The following is a 13017-nucleotide window of genomic DNA, read 5'->3' as shown; positions in this document are numbered from 1 at the left end:
AGGCTGCGATTTTGGACACGGGTCTCTACAGAGAAGTGGTTTCCGCATTGGAACAACCTCTGCAGGTGGAGATGGACTGACCATGAAATTCAGCTGGGGTCAGCTCAACTCAGGGCTTTCACACATCAGGTGTGCACTGCCTGACTGCTTTACTGATCGCTAAGGTAGGAATGAGGAGGCGGGTGAGTGTATACGGAGAGTTGTGGGTGAAGGCCAAATTTCAGCGGTGCCTCTCCTGTCCTTGTAGAGCCACGATAGGCACACTTACTCACCCTGTTTCAGAAACCGAAGCTCAAGGTGTTGACTGGAGATGGGATAGGGTCAAGCACATAGTGGTGGGACGTGAGAAATAGTAAACGGCCACACAGCCCCCCAGCTCACTCCCCAATCCAGTAACATCACAGCTGGGCCTATAGCTCATTCATCCTCCCACCTAAGAGAGATTAGGGAGTGTTGCATAGTCAGAGGTGTGATCTCTCAAATGAGACCTGAATTTGAGGTCACTACCTCTCTCTGAGGTGGCCGTATGAGATTGCATATCACTGTTTCCAGGAAGATTAACATAATTCTGCCTGGTGTCCAATCTAATATTATCCTTTCAACCACCAATTAAGAAAACATCCCCTGATCATAAGACATAAGAGCAGAATTAGTCCATTTGGCCCATTGAGTCTGATCCGCCATTCCATCATGGGTGATTTGTTATTCCTCTCAACCCTATTCCTCTGCTTTTTCCCAGTAACCTTGAACACCCTTACTAATCAAGAACTATCAAACCCTGCTTTAAATATACCCATATATTTCAATGAATTCCATTGATACACCACCCTCTGGCTTAAGAAATTCTTCTTCCCCTCTGCTCTAAAGGGATGTCCCTCTTTTCTGAGGCTGTGCCCTCTGGCCCTAGACTCCCCCACCACTCGAAACATCCTCTCTATGTCCAATTTCAATATTCGATTGAATTGAATCAATAGATTCGATCTTTCAATATTCGATCAACTTCAATGAGATACCTCCTTATTCTTTTAAACTCCAGCGAGTACAGGCCTAGAGCAATCAAATACATCTCATACATGATCCCCTTTCATTCCTAGAATCATTCTCGTGAATCTCCTCTGGATCTTCTCCACTAAGTGCAGTCTGTCCAAAGCTTTCTAAAGCCTCTGCTCTATCATGTTGCTGGATGCAAGAGCTCCTGGCCACACATTGTCCATTGTACATTTCTTACAGCAGTTGTCTACAGTACTTCAACACATTTCATTAGCTGCAAAAGGAATTGAGACCTCTGGTCATTAAAGATGCAGTAGGGGGCCAAGACCTTAATTGCATTATTTTTCATGAATTTTAACAGTTGCTCTCTTTTCTTTTTCTTTGTGCAGTTAAAACCACAGAAGAGAATCGACCTTCACAGGATGACAATGGATACTTGTAGGTCATCACCTTTTGACTTATTGAAATGCTTACAATGAGACAGAGAGAGTTTCACCTACCTCCAGCTTTCCTACCCATCCCAGTGCTCCCGAGCCCAGCCATGGTTAGGTCAGGTTGCCTGGTGTTGATGGTGTAAGTAATTGCACAGTGCATGCACCCCGCCACACAGCAACACGTTGTTGTCTGTGGCCGGAAGGATAGCCTTACACTCTTGAGGAAAACCAGGCAGGGAGCAATTCCACATTCAGATATCAACCCTTGAATTCATTCAATGGGAACTGAGTTTAGTAATGTCCATCTGGCCCAAAGTCACGCTGAAGCAGCTTTGTAACCTCAGTCACCTTACGTGCTCCAGAGAACTTCACAGCAGGATCTCATTGGAAGTTCAGTGTTCCATTGATATAATGGACTTTTTAGTATAGTTATATTGAAGTAGCAGTGTGAATTCCTGCTGTATGGTCTATCATCATTGTCCCACCCAGCTATGGCTTCGTAGCTTGTGCAAAGCACAAGATGCAATTTAAAAGCTCCTTTGCTTTCCAAGAGACGGCAGTGTGTAGGGCAACAATTTGCAGGCTCGTTCAGTCACCTGCAGTAAAATGTATGAGAACTGTCTGCTCCTTTGCAAAGACTGGGTCATTCCTTCAGTCAGCACTGCTGCGTCTTTGAGGATCAAATCCTAAACCAGAACAAAATTATCTGCATACTTATCATCTGTCATCCAAAACCAATACAAGCTCTGATCTTTTGTAGTCGATCAAAGTTCTCCCTCACAACTCTCAGACTATCTGATTCGGAGTTTTAGAGATACAAAATCCATTCACTTAATATGGAACATAACTAAATTGTTATCATGATTATTTCTATAAAAGTCACCTTTTTTTTATAAAATAAAGAACATTTCCTTCAAATTATATGATTTAGTCTGATGGTACAAAAATGCTGATAGCAATGTCTGTAAATAAGTGTCTTAAACACTAAAAGCCAGAACAAATAAACTGAGGAACAGCTTCTATCCCAGAGCTGTGGCCTCTGTCACACCACTCCCACAGAACAATGACTGAAACTGTGAGCACACACAGGCACACACAGGGACTCAAATCCTTGCACTAATGGCACTTTGTGCATTACTGTGATATTCTGGTGCTGCTGCAACTTATTTTCTGCTACTTATCTATTTAATACTGTTTTTCTATTACTGTCTTGTTTTTATCTACCGCTTTATTTAATTTCCTGAGAGGAAGCCAAACAGAGTTTCATTGTACCTATGTATAATGACAATAAAGATCATTCAATTCAATTCAGTTCAATTCAATTCAAACAATCAGCTCCATTCCTTAATGTTTTTTCCCCTCAGAATGACTTTTAGTAGTTGCACCCAGCTTTACATCACGTACCAAGGTTTGCTTGGTCAAACCATTCGTGCTGCTTGATCCATATTGGAATAAACAGTTTGAGGTGCAGCACAGCAAGGGGCCGTTCAGCCCATCAGAACTGTGCTACCTTTTGTATTATTTGGTGCCATGCTTCTCCTCTCAACAGTTGTTGGTCGGCCTCTTGTTCTTCATGTTCATTGCTTAAGACCATCTGGAGTATGTTGACCAAGGGAATCCTAAACTTACACATTTGATTCACACACCCAGTCTGGCTCTCTGGCCCTGCCTTCAGCCATTCCTGATCCCTGCCCGGACAGGACTTACTGGGAAACCATGAGAAATGGGAACCTTGACCAAAGATGCATGTGGGTTTCTATATAATATTGGCAAACTTGGCCCAGACTGGAAATTAAATTGCACATTCCCTCCGTGAGAACCTTATCTTTGATTTAGTTCCAGTTTCCATTCCATTCAATCCTTGATGTTTATGACAGCAGTTATTTTGTTGTCAAGTCACCATGGACTGGTGTACAATTGAAGGCGGTTGCACTGCCGAAGAAAATTCCCACAGAGCTAAATTCCTCTGTGAAAATAGATGGCAGGGCAATTTCATATAGAGTTTGACATAATTCCCCTGTCATGTCCTTCTACCAGATCAGTGCATAGGTCATTAAATCATTTCAGTCATGTGTAACTCCTATTTCAGTCCTGACAGCTTATTCTTTCAACCCCTTCTGGGGTTGAACTCTTGTCCACTATGGCCAGTAAACTCCCATTGCATGTTTAAGGATCAAGGATGACCGTAGAAGGTCCAATGAACTTTAAAGCAATGTGTGCAGCGCAGGGCCACGCTAACACATATTGTGCTCCTTGCCCTGGGTCATTTGCAGCCACTTTGAAACTTGCCTTGCTCAAGTTCTAGCAGGGATCAGTTAGTTCATCTTAAGACAACAACTGGATCTGGTCCATTTATGGACCAGTGTACCTCAGGACACTGGGCTCATCTTTCCACAGATCCACTGGTGTTAGCAGCTGGGAAGCATTGGGATGTTAAAGTTGGCAAGTTTGAAAAAGTTTGATTTCAGTCCCCTCTCCTCTCCCTGCTTATGAGGTGGTGATACTGCCTCGTTCAATCATTTTCGAATTCCATTCATTCCTTGTGATGCAATCCATCTCCTGACATTCGTAGTTCGTGTTGGCCCAGTCTTGTTCTGCTGTAGAAGTGTCTTTGTGCATGCTTACACTCACCGATGCCTTTATGTTTCTTTATTCACCGCTCCCTAGACCCAGGCTGGACAAAAGGTATTACTGTGATCTTCACGATTATACAAACCAGTTATCCGTCCTGCTCATGAGTTCCAATTAGATGACTTTTACTTATACACGAACCATTTGTGGGTGGAGATTGATTCTGAATTACTTTCATTTATAAGCAGGAGACCCTGGGGATATTCTATCTCTCTTCTCATGGAATTTGTTTGTTTTGAGAGAGAGATGCTTGAGGAATCCAGGAAAAGATTGGGTAATCTCAAATGGGTCTCATTGCAATAGAAAAAATGGCCATCCATCACCAACCTAAAGTGCCCCTCAATCTGCATCTTTAATTTAGCACACAACAGGCTCCAGAACTCATGGAAAACACGGGGTCTAGGGCACACTTCAAGGTCTTAGTGACCACTTTGGAGATTGTTGGGGTGGCTCAGTGATAGCGCCAGAGGAGCTGCTACTTCACGGCACCAGAGACCTGGGGTTATTCCTGACCGTACGTGCCGTCTATGTGGAGTTTGCATGTTCTCCCCATGGACTTCTCAGAGTGCTGTGGCCTTCCTTCCACATCCTAAAGTGCTGCAGGTTGATAGATTAATTGGCAGCTGTAAATTGCCCCAACCACGGGTGAGTGATAGAATCTGGAAGGAGATTGTGGAGCAACTAAGAAATGGGATTACTGTCAGACTAGTAAAAGTGGGCAGTGGGCATCCCTGGTACTCATAGGTCCTCACCTCTGGCAGATTTATTTTTAAGGCAAGAGTACTGAGGGGCATGAAACCATCGCCATTAAGGAGGAAGAGTACAGATTTACTATGATCTAATTGAAAGACTTGAGGGGCAAAATGGCCTACTCCTATTTATCAGAAAACCTTATGGAAGGTTGACTACCTATAGGTTTAGCTATTCCACTAACTTGATGCATGCATCATTATTCCTGTCCAGTAAATCTTGGGAGTTAACTAAAACAAACAGAAAGTAACATACTGTAGATGTAGTACTATTTAACGGTATCCATTAAACCAATTATTGCTGCTGTTTGAATCAATTTTTCTTCTGTCTACACAAAGTTCTTTTCTCTACATGTTACCTTCTTCATTAGTGAGGACGCCTTTGCATGTAAATAGCAGCATTCACAGTCTTTAGGTGGGATATATCAGCAGGTACTTGGGACATAGTAAAAATGGGGGGGGGGGTGTACGGTGAGAAAAGTGCTGGGATATGTTATTGTGTTGAGCAAAAGCATGAATTTGTGAATTCCATATGGTAGTTCCCTACACTGCTGATAGATATTTATAGCCAGATAGAAATGCATTGAACCAGTTAACTTGAAGTAGAACACAAAGGGAAGTACAAAAGATCCAAAAAATATACATACCCTGGGCAAAACTCACCTTAGGGAGGGTATCTCATAAGTGAAGTAATTTGCTAATCGATTGATATCCACATAATATTCAACTTGATGCAAGATTTCAAGAAACAATCTATGGCCACAGCATTACCTAAAAATAAATGCATGTGCAATTTTCATGGCTATGATCATAGACCAAGCTGATCTTGGCCATTATAAATTGTGATCTTGATACCAATTCAAGCCAAACATTAACTGGAATATGGGCGCCTCTTTGAAATCTTTAAGAGGCTAGTCCTTGGCTATTTCTTTGGCCGCATTCAGTTTAGCCGCTGATCATCCCCAAGCATTCAGCTCACTGTAAGTAAGCATTATGTGCATGGCCACACTGTACCCCATTTCCATCATAATGCCCATAACAGCATGTCTTGCATTGAAAACATCAAGTTATGATAGTGAGATTGGCATGGAGGGGATTTTCATTCTGGACAAAGCGGCATTATTGAAAGATAGTCAAGTTAACTGTGCTTAGTAAAAGAAACCTGGAATTTTTATTCTAAAGGCCAAAGAGAAAACATTTGTGTGATTTATCTTCCTCCTTCATCCATTGCCTTGTTAAGGCAAAAGAAATTCGGATCTGAGCAGAATGACTTAATATATTTTGAAACAGTCTGTGCCGAGCATAAAATAATGCTGTTCTCCCCAAATCTCTGTAGCCCAGTGGAACAATTGGCCAGTAAAAGAAACCCAAAGGTTTACGTCTTTGTTCTCAGTCACCTAGTAAATGTTCCCTCAATAATCATAGAGAATATAATATCTATCCATGTTACTCAGAATAAGTGTAAATTATGATGGGGGGGTGGAAGTAAAGTTTATTTCCTCTTGCTCTGAGCCATCAAGCGGAACTTTTAACAAGTGAAAGAATCCTTATCTTGCCAACCAGAGACATCAACCTCAGCCGAGGGACACAAACTATACAATGCTTTTTGGGGATAATCTCAGTTTGAATTTAATTTCCTTGATGTACCATGATGATTTTAGAGCACAGTTCCTTCTAAAATTCTTATTTGCCTCAATTTCTGCTCTATTTTTATTTTCATGTGTTCAGCCTTCACAAACCAAGAATAACATTTTTATAGGAGTTTGGGAATACATTAAGAATTTGGAAACCTTTGATTTAAGTAATGGGAATCCACTTTCAAAATGTGCTTTGACGTCTTCTCATTGGCTTTAGGATTACGATTGAATTCCTTGTGTTTGCTGTTGACATTGGGATTAAGTGGATGGCTACCAGCAGTTTGGAATTGGAAAGGATTTGTTTGACTTTTTATAAATGCTGAATTGTTCTTTAGATCTAAATTAAGAAAATAACAGTAAACTATGTCCATGAGCTTAAATATCACAATTCTAACCAATCTTCCTGCTCTGTTTCTCTTGTCCTTTGTCTTCCCTGCTGTTCGGTTTCTCTTCCACCAATGGGAAATGCAGGTCTCTAGAAAGGTACGAAAACATGCTTGCTTCTAAAGTGTTTTTGAAAAGTCTTGATATCAGGCTGGGAATGATATTTGGCCATTGAATTATCAGGATCACAAAGTGAAAATGTCATTTTATGGCAATGTTTGGGCTGTGTTTTCGATTAAAGCTGATTTTAAAATGAGGAAAACCCAACCTTCAAGCCTTATGGCGCATTCTTTTTGGTGCTTCTCCTAACACTGGGAGGAAGTGGACATTACATTGACCCGGCTGGTGGTGTAGTGTCGTCCACACCAGACTTCAAGGCGAGTGGTCCAGGGTTTGAACCTGGCTTTCTCCTTACATACTTTCCATCCGTGCTAGTTTGAGCATGGATCTTGCAACTCAACCTCATAAAAAACAGATAAAAATGTTAAAGAAATGGCACCCGATGCGCCACAAGGCACGGAATGGAACAATAGTACATTAACATTGATTATGAAATAGAAACCTTGTAGCTGGTTGAGTTAAGGATGGGTAGAGAGCTGTCATTGCCGTTAGGAGATGGCTCAAGGACAACAAGATATAGTTGTAAAACTTTAAGCAAAAGTTCCAAGAGAGGTATGGAAAAAAGTATTTATGCCAGGAACAGTTATGATGTGGGGGGTTGCTGGAAAGAATTTGCATGAGCTACAGATTAAAAATGGGGAATTGTGACTGGTATGTTTGCTCCATTGGGGATAGTATGTACACCACGGAAAGCATGGCATTCCTCTGTGCCATAAGAATTTGATGTATCAGTTAGATTACCATTGACATTGACTATACTCCCATCCCATCTCTTCCAGTGACAACGAAGACAGCAAAAAACCTCAGGGCAGCCAGTCTTCAGTGGACGGGACGGTGAAGCAAGAGGAAAGCGATGACAGCATCGTCATTTATGGTGATGGCGACGAAAATTCCCGCTTTGGTGAGGATGGCTCCTTCATCGGCCAGTATACGGTCAAAAAAGACAAAGAGGAGACAGAGGGCAACGACAGCTCGGAGGCCACATCTCCAGTTAACCCGGCCTACTCCTTGGCACAGATGTGAAGGGAAGAAATGACACCAGAGCATATGGGCACAGGTGCTACCAAGGCAGTAAATACATTTGATTTACCTACCAATATTCGTACACCATGGAAAAACAAAAATTTGATTATCCAAATTTGAAAGGCCGAGCAGTGAAGAAGACAAGAGATAACACCTGAAGAAAAGGATGCAGTGTGGAAGTTAGAGCGGTTTACTGGGCTTTGGAAAAATGTAGCCACCGTTTATTGCAAATATATTCAATAATCACGCCCGCAAGAGTAAGAAATGCTGATTTTTCTCCCCATTCACTTTAGATTGCAAGTAACACCACATTGGGGCAATGTGTAACACTGTCTATAGATGTCGCTAGCTAGTACCTTGTCATTCTCCAGTTGTACACTCTGGCCATGAGCGTTAGACGCCGCCTGGCCACAGATCTACATCAGAAGAAAGCTCTGGGAGGATTTTTATCATTATGCTGTTTTTGACAAAAAACTTACTCTGGGATGTGACAACTGAAATGACATAAGGGGAGATGGTTGTGTTCACTGGTCCCCCTCACTACCCTCTCTTGTTTTGGACTATCTGCTCCTTCAAAACCAAAGGTTAGGCCAAGCGGACGTTAAGGAACACTTGGGAGTGATGTTTATTAAGAGAAACTGGACTTGAAAAGTCTCTTGCGTGCATGGAACTACTTAAGTATGGTGCACAGAAACAAATTTATCAGGCATAATTTTTCAGGTCGAGCCTTAGGGAGGAAAGTTCCATCTCACATTTTGGCATTGTTAGTTGGCAGCATTACCATTGAAGGATCAGTTCCACCTCTTGTTTCCATCCCCAGAATCAGCAAAGCAGAATGCCCGTCTCACCCAAGAGAGCCCTTTGCTGAATTTGTTTCTCGCAAAGGGAAACTAGACAGTCGCCATCATTCCACAGATAGCTTTGCTTCATATGGTTTAAGATACAAATGGGTAGACTTCCGCTGAAACTTCTCAGGCTCTTCCCAGCTGGCTGCCTGTAAAAGTTCAGACATCCTGAGTCATTTGCAGATATATTCAAAATGGCAGGGCTTTGACTCCCAGCCACTTGTGAGATAAACCATAGCTCCCATCTAGGAGTAAGTTTCAACATTTCCAATCCCAATGGTGACATATCTCCATCCTTCAGCAATTTTAATTCTTGACCTCAGATTGCACATCCTCCGGATAAAAATTCTTGATATTTCCTCTGCTCAGATTCATTTTGTCAAGTTAACGACATCTTTGCTCCTTGTTCCTTGCAGATAAACACATCAACAACTGTAACTTATGTTCTGTATTGATTTTTGTCCAGCTTAGTGGAACAGACAAGAAGAGTAGGCAGCCATTTAATGATCCATATCTAACATCCCAAAACCAATGAAACACTAAAAATATCAAGACGTGTGCTGTCTTAATCTACAGCTTGTGACCTTACACTGAACCTCACTTAACATGGCACCATTCTGAGAATTATTATTCCAGTGCCAATATCAGTCAGATGTTTGGAAGTCAAGATTCAATTTCCTATTCATAGAAGCAACTATATTTATGATGTCCAGGAAGATTTTTATATTTAACAGTTCAGATTGCTTCTCTAAAATTAGAACATCTGTGCCAAATTCTCTGTGCTGTGATGTTATTCTTAAAGTAGAGGTTTTCAGCCCCAACCTGTTCATTTTAATCAGTTCCTTGACACTCTGGGTAAGAACTCACACACCTGCTCAGTTCAGACTGTCTAGCACTTTGCTGCCCTTCTTAATTATTCTGCTTTCCACCTTCTTCAATTCCTTCTGGGATGGGGAGCAATGGGATAGCAGTGGCAAAGACGAAGAGGGGCACAGGTAACCAAAGTTGTAGAGTCATAGAAACTACAGCACAGAAACAAGCCCTTTGGCTCATCTAGTCCAAGCTGAACCATTATGCTGCCTTGTCCCATTGACTCGCATCTGAACCATAGCCCTCCATACCCCGCTCATCCATGCTCTTCCTCTGGCAGCTCATTCCACACTCTCATCACCCTCGTGAGTGAAGAAGATCCCCCTCACGTTCCCCTAGTCTCTGAGCTCTTGCTTCCCAATTGTAGTTGACTCCGCGCCAATGGAGTTGGATAGATAGGCATTTAGAGGTAAGCATTATAGTAGTCACTTGGCCACCAGATTCAACAGGAAGGCAGGTAGAGAAGGTTATTGGACCCTCAGTGACTGCTTAAGCATTTAAAACAATGCTAATCTGCAGACATGTATCCACTTCTGCCCTCCACTATCCCTTAATAGTTTTGATTAATAAAAAAAATACATCAATCTGACATTCAAAATTAACATTGATGAGGGTTTCAAACCTCTATCACTCTTGATCCTCCAGCTCTCCATCCAACAGCTGGGATAGACAGGAATATCAACATATTCCAACCAGAAAATTAGGTCTTTTTTTTAATCAGAATCAGGTTTATTATCACTGACATAAGTTGTGGAATTTATTATTTTGCAACAGTAGTACAGTGCAATATCTAAAACATAATTACTGTATGTCACAATAAGAAATATTAAGAACAAATAAGTAGTTGCAAAATTATCTGCTTTGATTAAAAAATGCATATATTAGAAAGAGGAAAAATCAAAGTCCTTGATCTAATCAGGTATCTAATTAGTCAGGGTATCAAGGGATATGGGGAAAAAGCTGGAAGTTGGAACTACATGGGTGAATAGTTTAGCTCATGGGGGAGCTGCAGAGCAGACTCGATGGGCCGAATGGCCTACTTCTGCTCCTGTGTCTTGTGATCTTGTGATCTTGTGATCTAACCATTCCCCCTTTGTTATTTATTTTAACCTGCAATGTGGTGATGTATATGTGGTGTCACTTTGAGGTGACCACATTTCTATTAGCAAATTTCACCGTGTATAGGTTATTACAGTATGTGTTTATTGCGTACAACCGATATTGAATTGTCGGCTCCTTAATCCTTAAAACTCATTTTGTTTGCATAAAGCAAATTCCTTCTGCTTTCCTAATTGTCATTTCTAAAGAGCTCCATGTCCCATTCAATTATTACGGCATAGAAAGTGGATGCTAGCTATCAACCACCCATTTTTGCATGGATCCCATCTGGTTCTCCCCATATTCCCATCCATTCCCACTCACCAACATACATCTTTGGGATGTGGGAGGAAACTGGAGCTCCCAGGGTCACAGGAAGTGTGTTCAAACTCCACACAGACAGTACCAGAGGTCAGGATTGAAGCCAGGTCACTAGAGCTGTGAGGTAGCAGCTCTACCTGCTGCACCAGAGTGTATTTTCATCCAGCTCTCTACGTCCTCTCCACTGCTCAGAAAACCCTAATCCTTTGTTTCCTCTAGACCGGAATCGTCCAATATCTCATGGTCACTCGGCCTCCTTTTATTTTCTCTATACTTATTATCCAAAGTTCACCCACCTGTGTGGCTAACTCAGATCGCTAGCAGTTACTGCATCTTGGGGCTTCGGAATTCGGAGTTCAATCCTGATGTTTTCTGTAGGGAGTTTGTACATCCTCTCTGTGGAGTGCATGGGTTTCCACTGGGTGCTCCGGATTCCTCATACAGTCCAAGGACATCCAAGACAGTAACCATATAACAATTACAGCACGGAAACAGGCCATCTCGGCCCTTCTAGTCCATGCCGAACTCTTACTCTCACCTAGTCCCACTGACCTGCACACAGCCCACAACCCTCTATTCCTTTCCTGTCCATGTATCTGTCCAATTTAACTTTAAATGACAGCAACGAACCTGCCTCAACCACTTCTGCTGGAAGCTCATTCCACACAGCTACCACTCTCTGAGTAAAGAAGTTCCCCCTCATGTTACCCCTAAACTTTTGCCCTTTAACTCTCAACTCATGTCCTCTTGTTTGAATCTCCCCCACTCTCGATGGAAAAAGCCTATCCATGTCAACTCTATCTATCCCCCTCATTATTTTAAATACTTCTGTCAAGTCCCCCCTCAACCTTCTACACTCCAAAGAATAAAGACCCAACTTGTTCAACCTTTCTCTGTAACTTAGGAGTTGAAACCCAGGCAACAATTTAGTAAACCTCCTCTGTACTCTCTCAATTTTATTGACATCTTTCCTATAATTCGGTGACCAGAACTGTACACAATACTCCAAATTTGGCCTCACCAATGCCTTATACAATTTCAACATTACATCCCAACTCCTATACTCAATGCTCTGATTAGTAGGTTGATTAGTAATCATAAATTGTCCCATAGTTAGGTTAGGGATAAAACCAGTGGGCTGCTGGCAATGCAGCTCAGAGGGCCTGCTCCACGCTGTATCCGTAAGTAAATAAAGTTAGACATTTTCCCTGAGGTCAATGACCTAGTATGTGTTCCTGGTTAAGATCTAATTTTCACTCTTATCAATCCTTCCAGTACATATAGAAGCAGGAGGAGACCATTCAGCACCTCCTCCCCCCGCCTGCTTCATCAGAGAGTAAGATTGTGGTAAATCTTTTGTATGTCCCCTCCCCAACCTCTGTAATCCCTTCCAACAACTCTCCAAGATACCTGTGCTTTCTCAATTTTTGCTTTTTGATCCTCAGTTCTGATTAGACAGCCATCCCTTCAAACAAGAAAATAGAAGCAGGCGTGGGCCACCTGGTCTTCCAGTCCTGCTCTGATAATCTATGTAACCACCAAATTCCCTCAGCCCTCAACTCCTCCACCAATTTCCATAGTCTTCAATTCCCCATTCTTTCAAAAACTTGACTGGTATTAATGCTCAGACCTTTGGCGTTCCCTCAGGGTATCTCCTTCTCTCTACACTACTTTAAAGGAATTCTGAAGCCAGTTCTTAAAACCTACCTGCTTGACCAAACATTCACCTATGTGTTGGCGCATTAGGATATTTCACTGCGTTAAGAGTATGATATATATACGAGGTGTTACGCTCACGCTCAGTATTGTCAGGAGCCAACTTCAAAGAATTTTCACTGCCTTTGCTGCAACTTAATAGTAAGCTTAGTGAACTAAAATGTTTACAGTAATCATGGTGAAATAAAAACCACTGTGT

At 41.9% G+C, this 13017-nt stretch overlaps 1 protein-coding gene across 1 annotated transcript in view; it reads left to right on the top strand.

The window, feature by feature from the left end:
- nfasca (neurofascin homolog (chicken) a) overlaps positions 1–10684 on the top strand; it is a 171470-nt gene extending 160786 nt beyond the window's left edge. Inside the window, exons 30-31 of the mRNA XM_072277651.1 lie at positions 1380–1428; positions 7725–10684. Of these exons, the coding sequence (XP_072133752.1) occupies positions 1380–1428; positions 7725–7968 (293 nt within the window). The 3' untranslated portion in view covers positions 7969–10684. The remainder of the gene's footprint in view (positions 1–1379; positions 1429–7724) is intronic.
- The last annotated feature ends 2333 nt before the right edge of the window (positions 10685–13017 follow it).

Source organism: Mobula birostris, chromosome 14 (genome assembly GCF_030028105.1).
Source record: "Mobula birostris isolate sMobBir1 chromosome 14, sMobBir1.hap1, whole genome shotgun sequence".
Lineage (NCBI taxonomy): Eukaryota > Metazoa > Chordata > Chondrichthyes > Myliobatiformes > Myliobatidae > Mobula > Mobula birostris.
This window is presented reverse-complemented; position numbering and strand designations above follow the sequence as displayed.